Source organism: Erythranthe guttata, chromosome 14, assembly GCF_056151865.1.
Source record: "Erythranthe guttata isolate IM_541 chromosome 14, IM_541, whole genome shotgun sequence".
NCBI lineage: Eukaryota > Viridiplantae > Streptophyta > Magnoliopsida > Lamiales > Phrymaceae > Erythranthe > Erythranthe guttata.
This window is the reverse complement of record NC_142546.1, coordinates 9,224,689-9,249,483: the sequence shown is the minus strand read 5'-3', so window position 1 is coordinate 9,249,483 and position 24,795 is coordinate 9,224,689. Positions and strand designations below refer to the sequence as shown.

The following is a 24,795-nucleotide window of genomic DNA, read 5'->3' as shown; positions in this document are numbered from 1 at the left end:
AAAAACCATTCATGTTTGGATAATTACAACCATCCCTCAATTATGAATATTTTTACATGTCCATCTATATTGTGTCAAATTCAATATAATCTTCTAGATTCCATGGAATGTTCTTTAGTTTGTACTCGTTTTGTTCAAAACCACAGTTTCAGAAACACCACAATCTAATGTTTACATGGCAAGAGAACATCTTATGATCATCTCGTTTCAAAATGTGGAGACGAGTACAAACTGGAGAATATTCCACTAAATTTGACACTGCAAGAGTGGACGTGTAAGAAGATTCATAGTTGATGGGATGGTTGTAATCATTACCCTAATATGAGGGGTTTTTTTCATAATTTGACCTTACATGAGGGGTGACTAGATATATTTAGGGTGAATTTTGGGCCACATTGAATTCAGGCCTAAATACTTATCGGGACGAGTATGGTTAATTAGGTGAGCCCAATAATGTTTGGGCCGAACTGTGTTATATCATTTATTTTAAGGATTAATTTCTAATTTCGAATTATAATATTTAACTATAATTATAAAAGGACAAGAAAGCCCCCAAACCCACCGTGAGAGCCTGTAGGCGGCGCGTGATGATACCACACCACGGAACATTTCCTCTGAACACTATATATAAACATTTGTTCCACGACTATTAGAATAAACGAAGAGAGCCGCTCGTTTTCTCATTAATTTTTCTTTTTTTTTTTTTCCATTTTCAATCGATCAATTTTGCGCCTTGAGCTCGATTTCAGAGGTGATTGTTAACATTCTTCTCCCCCATTCCCCCAATTGATCTGTGCTATCCATTAATTTATCATATCCGCTGCGTTTTCAAATGCAACAATTTCGTTTTATGTATTTTCGCATATTCATTTGACTCGTGTAGGTAGCAATTTATTTTGATCTTGTTTTTTTTTTTTTTTTTTTTTTTGGGGAAATTTATTTCTCAGCTTCTTCTCTAGCTGTACCGAGTTTCAATGGATGATGAGTTTTGAGCTGGCTTGGGGATTTTTTTTTTCAGTGTTACTATTTATCTTTTTAGTTGCTTTCCTAAATCTGCAATTTAGATTTGAACAGAAATTTCTGCTGTGCTTTATTGGATGATGCTTTATGAAGGTTTAGTTGAAATTAGATGGATATTAGGGTTATGATGTTCTGTATATGCATGCATTGAGTTTTCGTTTTCCTTTTGAGATGGGAGTAAGTTTCTAATCTGGAAATGGTGGTCAAGAGAAACAGATTGTAATATTACTTTCACAATGAATCAGATGCCCTCCTAGTAGAAAAAAGAATCACTCCGTGAATTTTTGCTACTCAAGAAAAGGAAAAAGGTTTCCGTATAGTACTGTTTTTGACCCATCGATCGATGCAGGGAAGCTATTCTATGTATCGATTCGATGATTTTTAAATTGGTATTTTATGTGATTAACAGGTCACGATGGATTCTGAAACTGTCACCTCAAAACAAGGTGATTCGTCTTCAAACGGGGTTAATCTAGATCCAAAATCAAGCCATGGAGATAAACCTGGCGATATTCTCAAGAATTTACAGAACGTCTCGTACATTTACAGACAAGATGTCGTGAGAAACAAAACCGACACTGAGATTGGAATAGTGACCGAAGTTGCTGGAGATTCGGATTCTGATAGCTCTGATGATGATGATGAAGATGAAGATGATGAAGAAGATGAAGATGACGAAAAAGAAGATGGTGCTGGTTCGAACGATGAAGGTGCAGTAGACAACAATGGTGAAAATGCTGCTGACAATAACGATGAAAATGACTACAAGCACACCCCACTTACCGTCGATCAACTTAGAGTGTTTTGGATGAACGGTTCAGAAACAACCGAAAGCACTAACGACGTGAAAGTTGTGGATAGAGGGTTTCTACACGGCGATTATGTTTCTTCAGCCTCTGATCCGATGGGTCAAATTGGTATTGTGGTTGATGTTGATATCAATGTTGATTTATTAGCACACGATGGAACTATCCTAGAAGATAAACCGTCTAAAGAGTTGAGGCGCATTAGGGATTTCACTGTGGGCGATCATGTTGTACTTGGTCCATGGCTAGGTAGGATCGAAGACGTTTTTGATAATGTAACTGTTCAGCTTGATGATGGTTCTGTGTGCAAAGTAATGAAAGCCGACCCGTTGCATCTTAAACCGGTCGGAAAGAACATTATTGAAGACGGGCACTTTCCTTATTATCCAGGCCAGCGTGTGAAGGCAACTTCTTCTTCGGTTTTCAAGAATTCGAGATGGTTGTCTGGATTATGGAAAGCTAACCGTTTGGAAGGGACAGTGACTAAAGTTACTGTAGGGTCGGTTTTGATATACTGGATTGCTTCGGCTGGATATGGGCCTGATTCCGCTACTACACCAGATGAAGAGCAGACTCCGAAGAATTTAAAGCTATTGTCTTGTTTCGCGCACACAAATTGGCAGTTGGGTGATTGGTGTTTACCTCCTTCAGGCTTAGAGTCATCCTCATTCACACTGTTAAATAATGAAGCATCAAAACCAGTTTCTACTAAGGAAGAACATGAATCCAATACTGAAAATGGCGATGATTCTGATGCAGACATGGCATCCATGGAGAACGATTCAGACGCTTCCTTGAACAAAACTGGTGGAATATCAGATCACAACACTCCTGCAGAAAGATTATGCAATACTTCAGTGCCCCTTCACCGTAAAAAGATCCGTAAAGTGGTGGTGAAAAAGGACAAGAAAGTCCGTAAGAAAGTCGAAAACTTCGAAAGAGCCCTTTTAATCATCAACACCAAGACAAAAGTCGATGTCGCCTGGCAGGATGGGACGATAAAACGGGGCCTGGATTCGACTTCTTTAATTCCCATTGACAGTCCTGGTGACCACGAATTTGTTGCGGAACAGTACGTAGTGGAGAAGGCTGTTGACAGTGACGACCCTACTGAGACAAGACGTGTGGGTGTTGTGAAAAGTGTCAATGCGAAAGATCGAACGGCTAATATTCGGTGGTTGAAGCCCGTTTTGAGGGCAGATGACCCTAGAGAATTTGATCAGGAGGAAGTGGTGAGTGTTTATGAGCTGGAAGGACATCCTGACTATGATTATTGTTATGGAGACGTAGTTGTTAGGCTGTCTCCTATTTCTGTACCGGCCGATATGGATTCTGTTTCACACTCTGTCGAAAATACACCCGAACATGAAAAGGGGGAGCAAAATGAAAAGGATAATACACAAGACACGTCCAATGAGTTTTCGGATCTGTCTTGGGTAGGGAATATCACAGCGCTGAAAGATGGTGATATAGAAGTTACTTGGGCTGATGGGATGGTATCCACGGTAGTTATTCTGCAGCCATCATGAAATATATATATATATATATATATATATATATATATATATATATATTTTTTTTTTTTTTAAATTTGAATTTTATTGTAAACTCTGTTGTTATATCAGGTTGGTCCTCAAGCAATATATGTCGTTGGTCGAGATGATGATGAATCAGTTGCAGGTGGAAGTGATGACAGTGATGATGCAGCTAGCTGGGAAACTGTGGAAGATGACATGGATAGTGTCGGTAATATTCAGGAGGTAAAAAAATTGGCTAATAGAACAGTATATTATTTTACGCTCAATTAATGCAGTCTTTCTTGTTTGGTGTTTTGGATTATCGTAGAGTTCAATTAATCGGATTGTAAATTATTTGTTGAAAAAAATAATAATTCAGTCTTTCTTCTCGACTATTACATCATTATTATTTAAATCCTTTATGGTGAATTTGTGGATTTGATGCATACTTATCTATTTGAATAAGCAACTTGAGAGGTTTAATTCAGTTACTTAGCACATGATTGTAATACACCTTTTCTTGCAGAATATAATTGTCTAATTTGTTTGATAAAATTGTGAATATGCATCGAATTTAGGGCAATGTGGAAGACAATGCCAGTGAAATCCAGGCCGGGATTGAAGATGAGAATCCCGTTGCAGAAAATTCCGGAATGAATGGAGCACTCTCGATTCCACTTGCTGCAATCGGTTTCATGACCAGACTAGCATCCGGAATATTCTCAAGGGGACAAAAGCACTCGGATTTGAACTCGGATATCAACGGTGAAGAAGATGGTGGGTCCAGCTCCGAGGAACCTAATAATATTGAATATCGACTTTCTAAGCTAACTACTAATTGTAAAGGGGAGGAAAATGATAATGCTGAGTCCTCCGATTTGTTAGAAATTGCCGAGACTCTGTGCAACTTAAAACCACCAGAATCAAATGCTCCTCCACTTGAAGAAGAGCTTAATTCGGCATTCAAAGGCTTCGATATTGTTCAAGATCCTTCAGACCATTACTTTCTTGGTTCACAGAGACAGGTTTTTGTCCTTTCTTTTCTTACCTACAAATGCTGTTTCCCAAATTCTTTAGGAATTTGAGTAGTAACTGAGCGTTTGCGTAAATATTTACAGACCAATGCTGCCAGGAAATGGCTGAAGAAAGTTCAACAAGATTGGGACATTCTACAAAATAACCTGCCCGGTATGCTCGAGTCATTTTTTTTTCTAATTCTCTCACCTGTTAATTCTTGTTTTGAAACATATTAGGTGATGTTTTTTTCTAAAAGCTGTAGTAATGTAATGTTAACAGATGGTATATATGTACGTGTCTATGAAGATAGAATGGATCTTTTGAGGGCTGTGATAGTTGGAGCTTACGGCACACCTTACCAAGATGGACTTTTTTTCTTCGATTTTCTTCTTCCACCAGACTATCCAGATGTTCCACCTGTATGAAAACTTCAATATATATATATATATATATTTTTTATTATTATTAAGTTGTTGTACTAAATATACTGTCTTATGTTTGTAGTCGGCGTACTATTACTCTGGAGGGTGGCGAATAAATCCGAACTTATACGAGGAAGGAAAAGTTTGTCTTAGTCTTTTGAATACGTGGACAGGCAGAGGAAACGAGGTTTGGGATCCTTCAACCTCGAGCATTCTTCAAGTTCTCGTTTCACTTCAAGGGCTTGTACTAAATTCCAAGCCGTACTTCAACGAAGCTGGATATGATAAACAAGTTGGCACAGCTGAAGGGGAGAAAAATTCATTGTCGTACAATGAAAATACGTTTTTGTTGAACTGTAAGACAATGATGTATCTGATCCGAAAGCCCCCAAAGGTGATTAAATAATATTTTTCAACATTTTCTTTTTGGGGTGGATTGTTTATCTGAGGGCCTAAATTTTTAGATATGTTTTGCTGAAGTAAAATTATCCATGGATCTAAATTTGCAGGATTTTGAAGAGCTTGTGATCGAGCATTTCAAGAAGAGGGGTCTCTATATTCTCAAGGCATGTGATGCTTATATGAAAGGCCACCTCATCGGTTCGCTCGCAAAAGATGCTTCGACCAATGATATTAATACAGACTCAAATTCAGTTGGTTTCAAGCTTATGCTTAATAAAGTTGCACCGAAACTTTTCTCTGCTTTACAAGGAATCGGAGCAAACTGCCAGGAGTTTGAGCATCTAAATCCGGTACAGTTGTAGCAATGGTCTGAAAGTATTACTCGAATAAAGCAAATCTTCGAGGATTAATTGAAATTCTGGTCTCGGCATGGAGGCGTGTTTTCTTAATTGGGATATGTTGATATACCATATTCTAATGCTCGTATTTTGGGTCTAAAAATCTGGTTGAGTTATAATTACAACTATTATAATCATTTAATTGTAAAATTTTTTGAACTGACATTACAGAAACATGAGCAGTTTATGGAGAACTTGTGATGGTTCTGGCAGGATCTCTTCATGCTATCATTTTCTATAAACATTTTTTAATTGTTATATTTTTTCGAGGGCTATGTATGTCCTTGTGCTGCAAAATCTTGGTCGGGCAGTCGATATTTTTGTTTAGAGTAGATCGATGGAATTTGTTGTTGTATTCATTTGGATTGTAGTTTCGTTGAACGTTATTACAGGCAATGTTTGGACAAGAATTTAAATTTCCTTAGTGATGTTTGTTGTTTGTTTGCACTTCAATTCGGTTATTACGTACATTGGCTAAACAAAGGAAAATTAAATTACTGCATCATTGGAAAGTTGTTGTGACAAAATCTAAACTACAAAAGTTCTTCATACAACGAATATTTCGGTATAGAAAAGAAGTATTAATCTGACCAAAGTAATCACCACTAAAATATAAACGAACAGTAAAATACATTTCTCCAATACTTTCTCAAAACACCTTCCTCTGAAAACGAAATAAAAATTCATCCTCAAAACGCTTCGATACATAGCCTGATAGTCGAGCTTCAGAAGTACAACAAGTAACAAAATCAAGAAAATCTGTACGAGCTCTTAATTACTTCGGTCGGATGATTTGAAAGCCGAAGAATGCAACTAAATTCAAGCCAAATATATTCAAGGGCAGACATTTTTCTTTAAGAATCGAACTGTTAGCAATAACCATGAAAATGACTCGACTAAGACATATATCAATTCATGGGAAAAAAGCAAGGAGCTTTGACAGAGTTAAAACCAAGAGAGAACCTCCCGATTATTATCATCTGCATAGCCCTTCATTTATCAAATAACAGACCCCAAACAAGAAAACAGCTAATAATTTGCATTGAGATCATAATAAAACAATGACAACTAAAGCAAATGCAAGCGAAATATTCATCGATGAACAATACCAAACATATTGAAATTGAACCCCAACATAGATCAAAATTCATTGAAGAATAAAGTATATTCCCATTCATCAACACACTTCAACTCCACATTACGCAATGGGAAAAACGAAAGATGCAACAACACGAACATTGTGCTAAAAAAGTTGTATATTTTCTACAAAAGAAGCATGTAATTGCTTGGGTACACAATGTACTTTCCATTAGCAAAGATTTAGGTCTAAAATCTTAAGTATGAATTAAGATTTACGAACCCGTTAATCCCTGCTTTCGTTCCAAATTTGCACAATTAAGTGTTAGCTTGAAGCTGCTGAATTTTATTTTAAGAGCAAAAAAAAACTCAAAATAAATTAACAGAGAAAAACTAAGCAATCACAGTCTCACACGTTCTTAATAAGATTTCTCTTAGCAAGGAACCTCGCCAAAGGCGGTGTAATCGCTAACGTGATCGGAACCCTAACCGGAAAAAGCGCCTTATTAAGCAGCACCGCCAAAGCCAAAGCACCGCCGCTCGACGCCGCCAGCTCAGTCGTCCGATTCTTCTCCTTCTCCACCGTCAGATCGCTTCTAAATCCCGAATCGGATCCAACGGTCGTCCCGAGATCTTCCGATAGCAGATCAGCGGCGGCGGGGGTGGTTTCCTTCTCCTTGACGAGGCTAGGCATGCCGAACTTTTCAAGCATCGATTCAACGTCGACGTTGCTCTTGATGGCGACGTAAAGTCCGGTGATGGAGGCGGCGGAGACTGCGAAATGTACGCCCAATCCTACTTTACCGTATTTTTTTAACAGCTCTTTAAACTTTGCGGCCATTTTTTCACAGCTCACGCGAAATTCGTGCTGTAGAGATGTACAGATTACCAGGATTGAGCGAGAATGTTAGAAATGGGTTGACAATTGTGAGGTTTTTGGCTAGGGTTTAGACGAGGAATATTCAATTGTTCTTGCTGGATAAATGTGTAATTGGGCCTTTTGTATTTTCTGATGCAGTTCAGTTCATATTTGGGCTCTAGTCCTTATTACTATAATCAATTATATTTAGGGGATATATTTTTTATTTTCTTTCGTCGAATTGCCGCGTCGATCGAGTGTTATATCGTACCGTACCGAATTTCTACTAAAACTTTCTAACGATTGTTAATAGTAAATTATCATACCATACTTCAATATTTCGTCGGGCTACGATACCAAAACCATTACCGTGATATTGTCCTAACATATTGAAATATTATCGATAACAAGCCAACTATAACCCACTTTTGATTTGCGGTAGAGATTTGAGATGCTCTAATGATCTCAAACGAGGCCTACATATAAATAAATAAAGAGCACCTACGGCCATCCTCTTAAGGTAAAGTCAAATTATGAAGAAAAAATCCTATTGTTTGGGTAATTACAATCGTCCGTCAACTATGAATCTTCTTACATGTCCACCCTTATTGGTGTCAAATTCAACATAATCTTTTAGATTCCCAAGTGTTCTCTAGTTTGTACTCGTTTTGTGCAGAAAATACAGTTTCTGATGCACCACAATCTGATATTTACAAGAAACACATCTCATGATCTTCTTGTTTTAAAATGTGGAGCTCGAATAGGGTAAAATAGGTACAAACTGGATAGTATTTTACTAAATTTGACACCGTAAAGATGAGCGTGTAAAAAAATCATTGTTGAGGGATGGTTGTAATTATCCAAATATAAAGGGATTTCGTAATTTAATTTTATTTCAGTGGATGGCCGTAATTTACCCAATAAAGAAATAACCACTATCGTTTATTGGGCCTTATAGACTAGCTAATGAGCCTCGTTGGACCAATGCAATCATCGCTTTATTTGTCCAATATCCGGCCCAATAACAGTATATAAAGAGATAAAAAAATTCGATCTTTTTAGCGTTTTAGGTTCCTAATCGAAGAAAATCGAACAATTTTGTTCGAGAAATACCCAATTTGTTTCTCACAATACAAGCCCTAGTCCTCCCAATTCGATTGTTGGATTCGCAGGTATCATTGCTTTCTCGTTTGGATCTCATTACGCTGCTGCAATTTCATCGATTAATGGTTTTAGCTAGGGTTTAATTCAATAATTTATTTGTGTTTTTTCCCCTCTAGGTATTTATATTTCATTACGGTCTACGGTTCATAAGATCGAAGAGGTATGGGTGAAGAAAGGAGGGTGCACCCAGATTGCAGAAACGCACCAAACCTTTATCATGAATGCAGTGAATATTGCTTCAAAATTATTGCTGAGGCGAAGAAAAAGGCGAATCAATTTGATGCGGGTTGGATTTTTTCGTTGCTTTAGCTAACTGTTAGTATTATTTTAGCTGAATCTAATAAAAGGATGAATAATTAATTTTTTTTGCAAGTTAACATGAGCTGAATTACTGAACAATTTTAATCTGCTGAAACAAATAAAAGGATTAGTAGTATTTCCAACTAATTTTTTCCTTGCTTATACTATGTTTAGTGATAATTTTCTTAATTTGTATTTTATATAATTCTTTTTACTGGTGCTAGGTTCCGAGGCTGCCGTACATAATGTAGAGCCAGATATAGCAGCAGATTCCAATCAAAGAGAATCTGCTAATGCTGAAATAAACGACCGTGAGGACCATTCTGAAGAAGAAGCTGCCATTAATGGTGAAGATGCAGCCACCACTTTGGCTAATCTGACAGGGCGGCAAAAGAGGTTATTTGAATTGAGAATGAAGATGGTAAGGACTGTTTCATAATGCTCTTCGTAATGGATAATTGATTCTGTGTGTATTATTCGTATTCTTACCCCACTTGTTGTTACTATGTAGAACGAGGCAAAAAAAGCCAATCAGACTGCGATGGTGAACGAGAAGAAGAAATTGGAAGGTCCGGTAGAGTCTAGAGGGATTTCGAAGCAAAAATGGCTGGAGGAAAGGAAGAAGAAAATAGGAAAACTTTTAGATGCAAATGGATTAGATATGAGCAAGGCGTATATGCTCGATACACAAGAGATGGCAGAGTCCAAGTACAAGAAATGGGAGAAGGATCCTGCTCCTGCTGGTTGGGATGGTAAGTCACACATATTTCTTTTACTTGTTTGTATTTGACTCGTTTTAAATTATTTAGAATAAAATTATTTATTAAACTGTGATTAATGCAATGTTTTCTGATCCCTTAATGGTTTTCTGCTGTCGTGTTTTTATTGTGTGAACTACCTGCACCCCCAATCCGTGTAAGTATTAGTGCTGATGCAGCCATGATTATTGATAGATTGTTAATTTAGGACCCTATCATATGGTTTCAACTCAATAATAGTACCTTCAAGAATGAATAGGATGGGGTTTTTTTTAATATACACTCTGTTAGCATCAATAAGAGTGCTTTCAAGAATGATTTTAGGACGGATTTTTTAATATACACTCGGGTTAGCATCAATAAGAGTACTTTCATGAATGAATTTGGGAAGGGTTTTTTAATAGAAACTCGATTAGCATGGGTTTGGTAGACAGGCGTTAAAGAGTAACACCGCTTTATGAGGGAAGAAGAAAGCTTCAAGAAAGCCACTTAGCAACCCAGTGAACCGTTCCACTAGTATTTGTATTCACAGATTCTATGGAAGAACGGGTGTTCCTTTTGGACAACCCATTGTAATAGAAAAATCCATATGAAGTACTTCAAGTTAATCCAAGTTAATGCTAAAACACGAGCATTAGAATTGACAACACTTGTATTTCAATGCTGAAATTAATGTTAGACATTGAAAACTCTTGGCTTATTTATTTCTATAGTAAGTAACAACTTCCATTTCATCAGCCAAAAAAATGTATTTATTACTTTGTTTATCCTCAACGGACGTTGTTTTAGAAAACCGAATCCATATTTAATTTATTTTCCAGCCTTAGAAGTTATATTTCTGTGTTTCATTCGTCCTTTTTTCATATTTGTTACAGTTTTCAATCAGAAGACCTTGTATGAAGCACACAAGAAAAGAACAAAAAAGATTAATTTAGACCATGACGAGTACAATAGAATGAAAGAAGCTGATCCAGAATTCTACCGAGGGGCATCGAGTCTTCAATATGGAAAAGTAAGCATTACTATATACTTGCTATTTCATCCCTCGGTTCATTACATCTTAGTATCAATTGTCTGAAATTGATTTTTTCACATTGTTTGTAATTTAAAACAGGCACCAAAAACCTCAGACGAGCAAATTGACAGAATGGTCAAAGAGCTAAAGGACAGGGAGGATAAATCGAGGTCCTTTAGTAGGAGGAGGAAATTCCGTGAAGAAAAGGATATCGATTCAATCAATGACCGTAATGAACATTTCAATAAAAAGATCGAACGAGCCTTTGGCAAGTACACTTTGGAGATCAAGAACAATCTCGAGAGAGGAACTGCTTTGCCTGATTGAGTAGGTATGTAATCTGCTACATCGCTGCTCCACTGAACTGTTGTACGTCTTATATAGTGCACCGCTACTTTGGCTCTTTATTTCCGTAGAAACTTCGATGCTGATGAAATTGGTTTTAGTTTTCTTGATACATAATGTGTAAAATTATCATTGTCACTTGTCGTGTTCACGTATGTCCTTTTTTTTTCCCTCCCTTTTTTCAGTGTGTGCCGTTGAAAAAAACGTTTTGGAATCTTTTTTTAAGAGGTTAAGTAAAATGTGCGTCGTTAGCAAGGGACGTCTCGAAGAATGAGATATGATGATTGAGCAAATTTCATTTTTTTTTTCTTTTCCGGATTGTCATTTTCTTTTTACTAATAACGAATTGAATAGGTCGCTGCAAAATGAATAATACAGAGATTAACTTTTTGAAATTACATGACTTGTAATAGAGTACAAATTGCATTATAAAAGAAAATTAATTTGAATTAAAATCAAGCAAATCTTTAAACTTATATCATACTAAAGTTGAAAAACTACTCATCGCCTACAATCACTGGATGACCTTTTCCCCACCATAAAAAAAATTCAGACACCTTTCCAGATTTTTGGTTGGGCTATCATCATATTATGCTAGCATCTTTCACCTGATCCTTAACTGACACGTGGCTTGTTCTCAGCCATTGGATTAGAGTATCCCATGATGTCGTTTTGATGGATGAGATTGTGGGTGTATTGCAGCAGCTAGTAAGTACATCCATCCAACAATTTCACTGTGCTGTCTGAATATTTCAGTTGGTTGGTTCAAATTTTGACCAAGACGAAAAGCTGTCCAATTTGTATTTTGCGAAACCAACAAATTCATTTTTAATGTAAATTTATTAAGATGATTTATGTGTTATAGAATTACTGCATATCCAATGGTTTGATTGTTAATATAGATTATATATACCATAATTTACATTCTAAAATAAAAGAATTATTTAGTACTGTACGAAAAGAGCAGAGAAGAAAATAAATGATAATTAACAATAAATAAACATTCTCCTCTCATCATTACACACACACATACAGAAGCCAACAAAATAGAGATTAATAATTGACAAGCGACAACAATAATAATTAACAACAGACTAAATCAAATATTCACTTTAGTTGGTTTGGTTGCTCCTGAAGGAACCCAAAGCCTTAATGGCGGCGGCTCTCAATATATACTGGTGGTACGCCGCCGCAGCCAGCGCTCCCACAAATGGCCCCACCCAGAATATCCACTGGTCATCCCACACTTTGCCGTTGTTGAAGATGACGGCTGCTCCGAAGCTCCGGGCAGGGTTTATTCCTGTTCCGGTGATGGGTATGGTTGCCAAATGAACCATGAATACTGCAAATCCTATCGGGAGCGGAGCCAATACCTATTATTACAAAAACCAAGGAATATTCTGTTAATTAGTTTAACAATTTAACAAGAAATTAAAGAATATTCCGTTAGCTGAAGTATTACCGGCACGTGAGAGTCACGCGCGCTCCTCTTGGGGTCGGTGGCGGAGAATACGGTGTAGACGAGGACAAAGGTGCCGATGATTTCAGCACCAAGGGCGGTTCCCTTGTTGTAACCGGGGGCCACAGAATTAGCGCCGCCGCCGAGGTGGTTGTAGGGGCTCTTCATGAAAGCTTTCACCAAACCCACGCCGCAGATAGCACCCAAGCACTGCGCCACCATGTACGCCACCGCCCTCACCAGCGACACCTTCCGTGCCAAGAACAACCCGAATGTCACCGCCGGATTTATGTGACCACCTGAAAAAATTAATTACAGGAAAGCTTATTATATAATAATAATACAACTCGTCGGTAGTGAAAAAGGTTCGGTAGCTGAAAATGAAATTGAACCTGAGATTCCGGCGGTGCAGTAGACGAGGATGAAGATCATGCCGCCGAATGCCCAGGCGATGCCGAGGATTCCGACGCCGTCGCACTGGTCGGCGGCGCTGAGCTTCTTGTGTCCGATAACCGTGGCGACGGTGACGTAGAGGAAGAGGAGGGTGGCGATGAACTCGGCGATGAGGGCTCTGTAGAAGGACCAGAGCTTAAGCTCACCCATGTCGAGGAGCGGCGCCGGCGGAGGGTCAACGTAGTCCTTGTGGTGGTGCACCGGTGGTTCTTCGCTCAGTTCCTTCGTCATCTCTGCACTTTAATTTGTTTTCTCTCTCTAAATTTCTTTTTCTTTTTTTCCTGTCATTGAAGTTGTAGTGTATGCGAGGGTTTATAAGAGTGTAAAGTGCACAATTTTTGGATAAGCAAGGGTATTTTCGGAATTTTATTTTGGGGACCCAATAAAAATGTTTTTTTAATAAATAAATTTTTAATTAAGTAATGAAACTAAATAAGAATAATATTCTTCAATTACAATATATTGTGCATGGGAAATATGTAATATTATTATTAACAGAAAATTAGTCAAAGGTTTCAAAATAATATACTAGTATATTTTTTTAAAGAAAATATTTCATTGGTGAATTTTAATTTATAGAAAAATGAATTTTAATCAACATTGTCTTAAATCCAATCTAATTCGCGTCCGTCCGATTTCCACCCGTAACCAGTAACCACATCAAATATTAGCTCTTGATATAAAGAATAACAATATTAGTTAGCATGCAAATTTAGACCGGATGGTCTGTTTTAATATGAAAATCGGATGTTATGGAATGATTGACACGTGGATAATTTAAATAAAATATAATTAGGATTCTAATAATTGGGAAAAAAAAAACCCGCAAAACCCATAACCTCCCTAACCCTAATTATAATCAACGTGATTTATTGAGAGTTAAGATTTAAGAGTGCCACATGTCAACAAATTAGTGGAATCAGATTTATGTTAAATATCGGCTGATCCGGTCAGAATTTAATCTCTATTAGTTAACATAAGCATTATTAACATTAATTACTTAATAACTTTCAATTTTGTTTTAACATTTTTTTTAAATAGTGAAAATAATAAAAAGGATATATGGATGAGAGAGAGAGAGTAGAGAGAGAAAGTGGGTGGTGGGGAGAAGTAGACAGCTAGACCATGTGATGGGGATAACCTGTAGAAGGTGATGAGAAGTGGTGCGCTGTGTGCGGGTCCACCGCAGCAAAGCAGTGCCTTCAAAAAAAAAAAAAAAAACCCACAACGGCTACATTTTACGTCTACTTTTTCGCTTTTCCAAATTGTTTGCATGTTTTATATGTCCCTTCTTCTGTTTGCTTTTTCCTTGGATGCCTGCCTGCCTTGCTTTTCCTTTTCTTTTTTTTTTTTTTCACTTTTTTATTTATTTATTTATTTTTACATGACTTGCTCACGTGACTTTGGAGTTGGTGAAGTTAAAAATAAAATAAAATAAATAAGGTGGAAATATTGAGAAAAGTGCTTTTGTTATTTGCTTAAAGCTTCCTCAAATGAAATTTTATATTTCAATGTAAGTAATGAATATGATTTTTTTTTTTTTGGAAGAGATACAAATAGAATGTCATTGTTGTAATTATTAATAGCATAAAATGTAGTTTACAACGATGTCGTTTTTGTTACCTACCAACAATTTTGGGCCTTTGTTGAGATGAACAAAATATGAAAAATGGTAAACAAATCAATGAAAATTTACTTTATAATAAAAAGAATCCATATAAAATAGTTGGGGAGGACCAAGACTATCTGTAACCACAATTATGATAGTAATTAATTTATTAGGTATAATCATTCTCAAATATGCTGTCATCTATCATTTGGCTTTTGCCCTTATCCATCTAATTTAATTCCCTATATATATATATATATATATATATATATATATATATATATATATATATATATTTTTTAATAAATATTCTATGTGCTTCGAAAACGGTAATTCGCATCTTTAATTATTATAAAGGTGAATAAGCTAAAAAATTTGAGTATTAACGAACAATAAATAAATTTGATTTAATTATTAATGTAAGAGGTTGTTCGGCTAAGCTTATAAGATGTTAAAATGAGTTTATAAGATGTTTTAGAGCTTATAAGCTCTTCCAAAATGTTTGGTAAATTTTTAGAATAAAATCGTAATAATAAGTTGTTGAAGAGCAAATAAGATCTTTTTAAATAGGTACCTCTACCTCACATTTTTATTTAGGGTAAATTACACTCACACCCCTGAGGTATGCTTAAATAATTTTAAGGTCCCTGTGGTATCGATAATTACACTCACCCCCCTGAAACGTAGTTAGAAACCCTAACGGGATAATGCATTGGATACATTATTCCGATAGGGTTCTAATGGACTATTACTTTTAGGTAGTGGTGGAGATAACATAGAGTTATGGGGAGTTATGGGGTGACATGGCTCCCCCAATATTTCTTAAATCACCCATAACTCTTTGTTGTCTCTACTACTTCCTGAAACCAATAGTCTGTTAGAACTCTATCGTAATAACTTATCCAATGCATTATCTCATTCGAGTTTATAACTACGTTTCAAGGGGGCGAGTGTAATTATCGATACTACATGAACCTTAAAGTTATGTTAAGCATACCTTAGGGGTGTGGGTGTAATTTACCCTTTTATTTACGATCTTATAATGAGTAAAACTAGGAAATAAGCTCATTATCCAAATACTCTAAAAATTAATCATAAAAATAAGATGTAACAACTTATCAACTCCTAAACATTTTATCAAACGTAAGAATTTATCAGCTGTTTAAAATAAGTTTAGCCAAATACCCTCTAAGTCGCGACGGGATGAAGCTTTTATCAATCGAGTTGGAGAGCAATAACAGCACTTCCAATAGTGGGGATATTAATTATTTCGTGGATAAATCCCATACTTATCTTCATTGTTTAATTTTTTTTCTGTATTTGTGACTTTATTTATTAATTATTATTTTATTTATTAAAATGAATTAGAGGGGTGGATAGGAAAAAAAACCATGTGGGAAACAGCTGGCATTGTCACGTTTGATAAAGAAATAAAAACTCTATAGAAAATGGACCACTTTTCCCTTTTCATTCTCATCCAATATACATCTAAATCCTAATTAATATTTAATAGTTTAAACATAAATATTTGAAGTTTTAAATCAAATTAAATTCCGAAAATACAGGTACAAAATTCGCCTCAAAATCTGAAATTCGTTCAAATAAATTGAATTTAATTATTCTAAATGTAGAGAATAGGGCCTGCCCACTCCAAACGGGTGCCTAATTGTCTAGCATCTAAAGACTAATACACTACTCGACAATGAAATGTTTTAAGAAAAGAAATTAAAAAATAAAATGGAATAAATAAATAAAAATAGATGCTAGACCATCCAGGAGTGGACACGTGTAAGGCTTTGTTTCGAGGCTAGATGTTTCCAGAACGAACCAGTACTAGGTAATTTTTTAATTTTTTAATTTTTTATTTTTCAATCAATAATTGTGAAGGTCATAATCGTCTTCATCTTTGGCCTTTGTTTTGTTTTTTGTTTTACTTTAAGGTCTTGTAGATGTTTAAGGGGTGAAAATGTATATTAAATGTGGGTGTATTAGTATAACTAACTATTATTCGAGCATGAAAGATAGAGGCTTAATTCCACTTTGAACCCTTGAAATATAATATTTTGGACTTTGCACCCTCAAAATAAATTAACAGCATTTTGCACCATCGAAACACAATAAATCATGCATAATGCACCTCAAATGAATTTTTATACTTAGTAAATGGAATTTAATATTTTTAGTGGCAGCTTTTAGGATGATAAATGTCAAATATTTTTATTTATTTATCAATCATTTTGAAACTATAAAGTGCATAAATAAAAATACATCTCATCAACATATTTAAAAATTATATTTTTATCACAAAATATATTTTACGAAAAAAAATTTCTTCAGCTATTTCATTATCAAGTTATCTGAAAATCATATTTTCTTTCAAATATTTTTACATAATATTTCCACCAGTTACAATAAAAAAATCCATCAATCGAATAATTTCGTGATAAAAGTTTATTTTATTTTATGTTGTATAAAAATATAGTGTTTTCAATAATCCGGTGTTTATTTTCGCACTTTGTGCGCTCGTAATTAGGTTGAAGGCTGAAGAAAATAAACCGAATAAAAGAAACAATAAAAAATAAATTGCCTTTATTATTCAATTCAGGGTGCATTGTGAATAATATATTGTATTTTTACGGTGCTGAGTGCTATTATTATTTTTCAAGGGTGCAAAGTGCTAAAAGACTTCATTTCAAGGGTGCAATGTGGAATTAAGCCAAAGATAAATGCGAGTACTTTTAATATATGTACTATGAAGTATGTTTAATATGAGTTTGGTGTTAATTTCATTTATTTCGAAATTACTTAATTAGAACATATATTAAATAATGCATAGAACACATAAGGTGGCAAGTATTTTAATTCCAGCAAAATCTACTTCCACTATGTAATCAATACTATTAATTGTTGACAACTAAAATTTTCTATTATTGCAATTTCATTGACATGTCTAAATAAAATATGTTAGGTGTTATTTTCAAAGTCCAAATATTAGCTAGACCAAATTGTCACATGTGGTAGAATAGAGTTTACTAGAATTTGTGATAATCATCATCAAAGGAATGACAAAGCAAATCTTTTGAGATCAATTATATATGATAAATAAATTGAAGTAATATTATTCATTCGTTGTTGATTGGTCACTTCCTAATCACATGATAAATGTCAATTAATTGTTATCAAATCCATTAGGCTGATCTGTAAACAATACCCCACGTCATTTGTATTTTATAGTTTTAACAATTAATATATCAAGGTACTGGAAGTAACTAGAATTCGAGATCGATTTTCGCACAACAAGATACAGGAAGAAAACAAAAAAAAAAAAAAGATCATATATTTATTCAAGCCATATGGATTCTTTTGGTGTTCTATAATTTGATAAGGGCCCGAGCTGAACAACCCAGAAACTTGATTACTAAAGGCCCACATAAGAGAAACCAAACACTAGATAAAGAGGGACTCTATTACAGTTTTATCACTCAAAACGTGCCTATGTCCACCTTGAACAATCAAGCAATGAAGCAATCTAATCAAGCTCAATAATCCAGCACCAAGCAGAAAGATACTAATCAAAGGTGAAAACAAAATAACACGCTCCGAAAATCAAAATATAACGATTGACGCAACCAATGTCAAAACATAAGCAAACATGCCACGACTGGAAAAAAAAAAGAGGCGAGGTTCGATTTTGCTGAACCAACCAAAACACGAAACTACTACTTAGTCAGAGAACTAGATACTGAATATTTACTACTACCAGAAGTTCGTAACCAGTTACTATTATTAATAAGGGGCACCGCAAAAGGAACTGTCATATTATATAGACATGGAAATCGGTGCCCATCTCACTCAAAAGCCCAAGCATTCTCCCTTCGGACCTCCTCTTCCTCCTCAGCGGTGAAGTCATTTTGAATGTTGAATGTCTTGCGTATCTCCTCGGGTGTCTTACCTTTGATCATGTCAGCCACATTTTGACAGGTCAGATCGAGCAAGCTTCTGATGTTCAGATAGTTCGCAGCCTGAAAAATAAAAACATAATCAGAAGCCCCATCGGATGAAAACAGCATTACAAATTTAGAACTATTAACGTAAATGATAACTTGGGGAACCTCACATTTTCATTAAAAAAAGGATGCTAAGAAATGTATGAAGAAAACTGGTTATAATGCAGAACAAGAAAACACGATATTATAACAAGGGGTACTAATATGGTGCAGATAATTCATGTTCAAAGGAGTCAACAGAAACACTTGCATGAGACCTATGAGCAGTCAGCTTAGCACTATCTGGTTCTTCTTAAGTAACAAATTCCTCTATTGGAACTAGGGACTAATAAGCATCACAATTACAAGGGGAACAGTTAATCGAACAAAAGCCATGCGACAAACAAATCTCCTTCTGCTAATGAAAACATGAATATCAAAATGTAATTTATAATTTATCCAACATAAGAACCTTGAGAAACAAAGCTAGCATCATATAAGACTAGAGAAGAACAGGAATGGTACAAAAAACTCGTATAACTGCAGAATATATCCAGCTATCAACATTGAAGACATGAATTGTGCCCGTAAAGAATTAATTCCATTTGGCACAGGTGTAGGTTCACAAACCAATCAAGTCAAGCAAAGCATCTGAATGTTCCAGGTTGTTTGAACTACTTCAATCGTAAACCAAATCAACTCAAGTACATTGATCTTCCAACACATTTATACTCACCAATCATACAATCTTAACTACTGAAAAAATATAAGCAGACTTAATCTCTTAGATTGGGTAATTAAGTTTGTCAGTCAGCCCAACATGAGCATACTTAGAAACATGCAGAATCCATAACAAGTCGCACAAGTACGAGCAAGCCGAACAAAGAGTAAATTGGAAACTAGAAAGTTTGAAAAGCAGAGGGAGACTACCTCCATTCGATACTGCTAAAATTTGAAAACAACACCAAAATAATATAACTAGAAGCATACAAGCCCAGACGAAAACAATATAGAGCAGCAAAGAAACACAGTAGAGGCCCAAAAATCCTCATACAACTACAGAAAACCTCAGATACCAATCAACAAAGAGTTCCTAGAAATACTAAGTTTCCTCAACATTGGTGTTGGTGCAAAAATGACAAACCAATCAAGTGAACTCAATGACCAAGCATGCTCGAAATTTTTCGCGATTCCAAAATTGTGCTCAAACATGATTAATAACTGTGAACCAAACAAACTCTAGTAGTTTGATCTTTCTACACATTTATACTTCCATTATTAACAAGCCAAACATAGAATATTACTGAATGAGAAAAGTAGGTAGAATTTAACTGTTACATGGGGTAATTAGGTTTGTTTTCTACCCCTACATTAGCATCCGTACACATACTAGCATGCAGAATAAATAACAAACAAGCAATAACAACAAAAAACAAATCAGAAACTAGATAATTCCAAAACAAGGATATCCACAATTCTATACAACAGAACAATTAGTGTAGACAAAGGTGTGAAGGAATATAGAGAGGGTAAACGATAAGATTAAAAACACAGAAAAAATGGAAAAATCATTAAAACCCTAGGGACAAAATAGACAAAGTGAATACGGAGAGAGAGGGGAGATATACCAGGATCAAATCAAAAAGCGTAGCCTGATCCACCTTCACGAAATCAGCGTCGTACGACTTGATCTCCTCGTCGGCGGCCGCCTTGTCGGTGGTAGACGCGCCTTCGGCCTCAGACTTCGCGACGGATTCGGCGTGTTTCTTGCAGTACTCGAGAACCCTCGACAGGATCTTCGCGGTGACGTTTGGGAGCGGGATGCAGCTGTCGGCGCAGTTGTCCTCGATCATGTGCTTTATCGTCTGCGACTCGACGGCGACGGACTCTTCCACTTCGAACGTCTCGCCGTCGGAGCTCCTCAGGCAGATCTTCTTCTCAGATGCGGCGTCGATTGTCGACATCGTTTTTTTCTCTCGACTCTGTAATTCGGAAAGCCCTAAACCTGAGAGAGAGAAAATAACTATGAAAGATAAACTGAGCGAAAGTGTGAGCCCATTCGATTGCGAATCTGTATTTATAGAGCCCTAGATATCGAAACGACGACGTTTGTAAATGGTAACTGCGGCCTCCTTTATTTAATTTAACTAAAACTATTTATTATTATAAGTTAATTGGAAATACGGAGAGTCAAGAATCAAGATGACTGCAACAGGCAGAACTATTTATTTGCTTTACTACTAAGTCCTTACTTTTTAGGCTATTTTCGATTATGTCCTTGAACTTATGAAAAATGTCAAACAATGGACAATTGTTTTTTTTTCCCAAATATAAATCCTATTTAAATTTGCTAAAATAGTCAAAATTATTAATGAAGCACAAAAAGCAACTCTGTATTAATAATAGATTAAAAATAAAAACCCATATACAAATGTCTGAATAATTTCCTCAAATGAAAGATACAAACTATTCAATTTTTTTTTCTTGAAAATTAAAACAGTAATCTGCATGCTTCCTTGAGAGATTATCCAATCTTCACAGCTTCGAGACGGGCAAACCTACAACGATCGTCGTATTTTTAGGACAGTCGATAATAAAAACCATATAATAATTCAGACGAAAAATTATTTGTTTATTATAATCTGTTAAATGAATTACCTAAAGCTTTTGAATTAACAATGCTGGGGCAAGCAGCAGGTGCTGGTGCGTTATCGTTAAGAAACGGGTCAACCCGGTTTGGATCGGACCAAACTGGATATCCTTTTATTTTCCCCTGTGTGAGAAAAAAAAAACGAATATATAGTGTACAAAATATTTCCACAAATGAAATCGATGAGATGAAATACGGAAATTGAAATAGAGAATGCAAAGTAATTTCTCATACCAAGACATTTAACGCAGCCAATTTCGCCATTCCTTCACGAGTCCACTGCACATTAAGGCACGGGAAAGAAAATCAATATATATTATATACACATGCATCGAAGAAAGTTGTACAAAATTTTAAAAACTCAAAAGTGAAAGTAAAAAAGATAAATAAATAAAGGAGAAAATTACCTTAGAAGCCGAGGCTATGTGAGGCACAATAATAGCATTCTTCATTTCCGAGAGACCAGGTTTCATGTACGGCTCGTCCTAATTAAATTACAAAAAAATCTATTTTTAAACGACATATTTACATTATTATTATTATTATTTTAGATATTATATTCATGTATATATAATATATTATTTATGTGATGAGAAAATGTTACCTCAAAGACATCAAGGCCAACTCGAAACATAGGATTTGCCCTCAGATGCTCGACAAGAGCTACCTCATCGACAACGGGTCCCCTGCTGCAATTTATGAGGATGGCTTCCTGCATAATAATTTGCCAAAAAATAAAATAAAATAATCACTTTTTTTACTCTTATCTTTTTTGTTAGAAATTAATGTTATTATTATTACCTTCTTCATCTTTGCAAGTCTTTCTTTATTGATGAGATGGTAAGTTGTTTTATCCAGCACTGGATGAAGACTTATCTGCATAATCATTCAATATAATGTATCCTCTCATTTAATTTGAACTCAGTATAATTATAATAAATAATAATTATTAAAAAAAAAAAAAAAAACCGACCACATCAGCTTCTTGAAGAACCTCGTCCATGGACGAGGCCCTTTTCCACGTGACTGGCTCTTCACCGTTGGCTTTGAGGAACTGCCCGTAAGCTGCGTTTACAAAAAAAAAAAAAAAGTTAGTATTGGCAAAGAGAGATGGAGTACAAATAAATAGTAGTTTTACATTTATATCGGATAAAACGACATGCCTGTGACGAACTTCTCGAGACGAGTGGCTTGGTAGAGGTCGAAGTAAATTAAGTTCATTTTGAACCCTTCCACCTGATCCAAAAAAATAAAATGCTCCATCAGCGGTGCAAATTGTTTTTTTTTTTTGGATAATAAATTAAACAAGAAATAATGGTATCGAGAGGAATTCTTGGACAGTGGCAAGTAACAACAGATCGATGAGTTTGAACGTATTTTGTATTAAAATTGTTATTTCTGCAAACCAATTTATTATAATATAAATGTAATAAAATATATAAAGTCGATGCTCGTATTTTCAATAAATATTTTTACCATCATTCTAGCATACGCAGATCCAATTCGACCAGCTCCTATTACACCAACAGTTTGTCCTTTAAGCAAGTTCCCCACAAACCTACAAACAAACATCCATTCTCATATATACCTATATATATACATTATATATATATATATATATATATATATATATATATATATATATATATATATATATATATATATATATGAGAAAGAATCATACAGATGAGGAAGCCATCCATCATATAAGCCAGCTCTCATAAACTCATCTGCTTCGACAATTCTTCTCGATGCTGCTAAAGAAAGCGAAGCTGCCAGCTCAGCTGTAGTTTCCGTTAGTACTCCCTGATCATAAAAAAAATATATATAAATTCTCAAAATTCGAGGAAAACACACACACACACACAATTCCCAATCTCCGATTACGGGTAGTGTATATTATTCGAAAGACACAAATCCCATGTTACGTAAACCAAAATCAGATTTCACTTAGCTCAGAGGTTCGATCAGCTAGTATAATCTCATTTCTATTTTAAATAAATTGAATCCAAAACAATAGAAATAAATTCAAACTAGTATACTTGCAAAAAAATCGAAAATTAATAAATAAATAAATAATGAAAAAAGAAATAAACTCACAGGAGTATTGCCAACAGCAACACCATACTTATTAGCAGCATTGACATCAACATTGTTGTAGCCAACAGCCATATTGCTAAATGCTTTGCCGCCAGCTTTGCTCAGTGCAGAAAATAACTTCTCACCCCAGTCTTCAGTCAACTATCATAAACAACCCCCACAAAAAAATTAATTACATTTAAACCCCAAACACAAATTATCATATCCCAAAAAACCCCAATTACCTGTCCAATGACTCCATCACACTTATCACCAATCAAAGAAATGATGTCATCAACAGAGAGTATGGTTTTCTTCTGTGTGCATATCTGTAAACAAACAATCAAATTAACATAAAATAAAATCAATCAGAAATTTGAGAAATAAAGACAGGATTTTTAATTTAATTTTAATTTTTAATTTACTTCGAGACGGCAATCTTGTTCGATCAAGGCATTAATCCACTGGGTACCGGGCATGGGTTTGGTGCTGATAACTCTGTATTTTCCATTGGGATTGTAAACCTCAACTTGCAAGGGTTTCGCCATTACAATTGAGAGCTCTACACACTTACTGTGTGTGTTTGTGTGTGTGTGTGTTCTTCTGGTTAAGTGCCAGTACTCAGCCAGCAAATTATAAAACTTCAATTCCGCAGGTTGAAAAATATGGAGCTAAATTTCTACGTATTGATTTGATCAGGAAATCGACGGTGGAGATTAGTGATTTATGGGTGGTGCGGATTGAATTTGAAGGGTTTTATGGGCCTCTCGTTTGAACATGAGATAATGAAAATGGTGGATTTGCGACACGTGTGAAGGAAGCTATCCTTTTTGTGAGCCACTTCTTTTGGAAGAACAAATATTTGTATATATTATTTTATTTATTTATTTTTGATTGCATTTTGGGCATTTGTTAATGTTCCATCACATCTTCAAAATTACATAGACAGAAGTACTCTGAATGCTCGATTGAAAATCAGTTGGTTGTTACAAGTTTGATTCGCTAACATAACGAATTAAACTTGAACATATATTTTTGTTTGGTCGACTGTGAATTTCAACGCAAGATCGAGCTCGATTACACGAGGATAATAAAAAATATATAAATATATGTGGTCATGTTTGATCCTTGATGGTTTGATCTGCTCTGGATTGTGATTTATGTTGAATGTGATCTGCAAAAGAGAGGAAAGTTCCGTACTTAAGGCAAAATTAACACTCCAATGGCCAAGTCGTTCAGTTTTCTAAAAAGAGATTATCTCCTAAGTCACAAATATTAAGATTGTTGTTCTTACCTTTTTACACTCATGGATGTCCGCTATTTATAGCCACGTCCGGACTTTAAAAATATCAACAAAAGTCAAATTTCATGTACCCTGTCATGTCACACAATGTTAACAAGATCTTATTGGACTTGTGTTAAATATTGTCCGAAAGCAAGACTGTTCTTTTGCTCGCCA

At 35.3% G+C, this 24,795-nt stretch overlaps 6 protein-coding genes across 6 annotated transcripts; 2 read left to right on the top strand and 4 right to left on the bottom strand.

Annotated features, from left to right (window-relative positions):
* Positions 1–445: 445 nt before the first annotated feature.
* UBC23 (ubiquitin-conjugating enzyme 23) lies at positions 446–5,998 on the top strand. Its single transcript, XM_012978313.2, has 8 exons — positions 446–751; positions 1,430–3,331; positions 3,452–3,586; positions 3,922–4,368; positions 4,462–4,531; positions 4,640–4,779; positions 4,865–5,176; positions 5,292–5,998. Exons 2-8 carry the CDS (start codon positions 1,436–1,438, stop codon positions 5,544–5,546), a joined length of 3,255 nt encoding a protein of 1,084 aa, XP_012833767.2. The 5' UTR covers positions 446–751; positions 1,430–1,435; the 3' UTR covers positions 5,547–5,998.
* A 707-nt stretch (positions 5,999–6,705) lies between these two features.
* Positions 6,706–7,675, bottom strand: LOC105954588 (transmembrane protein, putative (DUF1279)). The gene has a single exon (XM_012978252.2). It carries the CDS (start codon positions 7,498–7,500, stop codon positions 7,069–7,071), a length of 432 nt encoding a protein of 143 aa, XP_012833706.2. The 5' UTR covers positions 7,501–7,675; the 3' UTR covers positions 6,706–7,068.
* An 806-nt stretch (positions 7,676–8,481) lies between these two features.
* Positions 8,482–11,355, top strand: LOC105954644 (GCIP-interacting family protein). Its single transcript, XM_012978312.2, has 6 exons — positions 8,482–8,690; positions 8,799–8,968; positions 9,207–9,403; positions 9,494–9,734; positions 10,616–10,752; positions 10,855–11,355. Exons 2-6 carry the CDS (start codon positions 8,845–8,847, stop codon positions 11,080–11,082), a joined length of 927 nt encoding a protein of 308 aa, XP_012833766.1. The 5' UTR covers positions 8,482–8,690; positions 8,799–8,844; the 3' UTR covers positions 11,083–11,355.
* A 717-nt stretch (positions 11,356–12,072) lies between these two features.
* On the bottom strand, positions 12,073–13,320 carry LOC105954643 (aquaporin PIP2-7). The gene is made up of 3 exons (XM_012978310.2): positions 12,952–13,320; positions 12,563–12,858; positions 12,073–12,473 (listed from the first exon to the last, which is right to left on the bottom strand). Exons 1-3 carry the CDS (start codon positions 13,241–13,243, stop codon positions 12,213–12,215), a joined length of 849 nt encoding a protein of 282 aa, XP_012833764.1. The 5' UTR covers positions 13,244–13,320; the 3' UTR covers positions 12,073–12,212.
* A 4,903-nt stretch (positions 13,321–18,223) lies between these two features.
* LOC105954641 (SKP1-like protein 1A) lies at positions 18,224–20,886 on the bottom strand. Its single transcript, XM_012978308.2, has 2 exons — positions 20,236–20,886; positions 18,224–18,643 (listed from the first exon to the last, which is right to left on the bottom strand). Exons 1-2 carry the CDS (start codon positions 20,569–20,571, stop codon positions 18,470–18,472), a joined length of 510 nt encoding a protein of 169 aa, XP_012833762.1. The 5' UTR covers positions 20,572–20,886; the 3' UTR covers positions 18,224–18,469.
* Positions 20,887–20,979: 93 nt separating this feature from the next.
* On the bottom strand, positions 20,980–24,159 carry HPR (hydroxypyruvate reductase). The gene is made up of 13 exons (XM_088813527.1): positions 23,762–24,159; positions 23,582–23,665; positions 23,358–23,498; positions 22,942–23,063; positions 22,734–22,815; positions 22,421–22,493; positions 22,231–22,322; positions 22,059–22,133; positions 21,862–21,969; positions 21,665–21,742; positions 21,492–21,536; positions 21,266–21,380; positions 20,980–21,165 (listed from the first exon to the last, which is right to left on the bottom strand). The coding sequence occupies exons 1-13, from the start codon at positions 23,882–23,884 to the stop codon at positions 21,143–21,145; spliced, it is 1,161 nt and encodes a 386-aa protein (XP_088669653.1). The 5' UTR covers positions 23,885–24,159; the 3' UTR covers positions 20,980–21,142.
* Between the last annotated feature and the right edge of the window lie 636 nt (positions 24,160–24,795).

Coding starts and splice junctions, on each gene's coding strand:
- UBC23 (XM_012978313.2), top strand. CDS start 1,436: ATGGATTCTGAAACTGTCACCTCAAAACAAGGTGATTCGTCTTCAAAC. Junction 4,780..4,864: donor ACTATCCAGATGTTCCACCT/GTATGAAAACTT, acceptor TTATGTTTGTAG/TCGGCGTACTATTACTCTGG. Junction 5,177..5,291: donor TGATCCGAAAGCCCCCAAAG/GTGATTAAATAA, acceptor CTAAATTTGCAG/GATTTTGAAGAGCTTGTGAT.
- LOC105954588 (XM_012978252.2), bottom strand. CDS start 7,500: ATGGCCGCAAAGTTTAAAGAGCTGTTAAAAAAATACGGTAAAGTAGGA.
- LOC105954644 (XM_012978312.2), top strand. CDS start 8,845: ATGGGTGAAGAAAGGAGGGTGCACCCAGATTGCAGAAACGCACCAAAC. Junction 9,735..10,615: donor TGCTCCTGCTGGTTGGGATG/GTAAGTCACACA, acceptor TATTTGTTACAG/TTTTCAATCAGAAGACCTTG. Junction 10,753..10,854: donor CGAGTCTTCAATATGGAAAA/GTAAGCATTACT, acceptor AATTTAAAACAG/GCACCAAAAACCTCAGACGA.
- LOC105954643 (XM_012978310.2), bottom strand. CDS start 13,243: ATGACGAAGGAACTGAGCGAAGAACCACCGGTGCACCACCACAAGGAC. Junction 12,859..12,951: donor CTGCACCGCCGGAATCTCAG/GTTCAATTTCAT, acceptor TAATTTTTTCAG/GTGGTCACATAAATCCGGCG. Junction 12,474..12,562: donor CGCGTGACTCTCACGTGCCG/GTAATACTTCAG, acceptor TTGTAATAATAG/GTATTGGCTCCGCTCCCGAT.
- LOC105954641 (XM_012978308.2), bottom strand. CDS start 20,571: ATGTCGACAATCGACGCCGCATCTGAGAAGAAGATCTGCCTGAGGAGC. Junction 18,644..20,235: donor CGCTTTTTGATTTGATCCTG/GTATATCTCCCC, acceptor TTTATTTTTCAG/GCTGCGAACTATCTGAACAT.
- HPR (XM_088813527.1), bottom strand. CDS start 23,884: ATGGCGAAACCCTTGCAAGTTGAGGTTTACAATCCCAATGGAAAATAC. Junction 22,134..22,230: donor TTCTTCAAGAAGCTGATGTG/GTCGGTTTTTTT, acceptor ATGATTATGCAG/ATAAGTCTTCATCCAGTGCT. Junction 21,743..21,861: donor TTGGCCTTGATGTCTTTGAG/GTAACATTTTCT, acceptor TAATTTAATTAG/GACGAGCCGTACATGAAACC.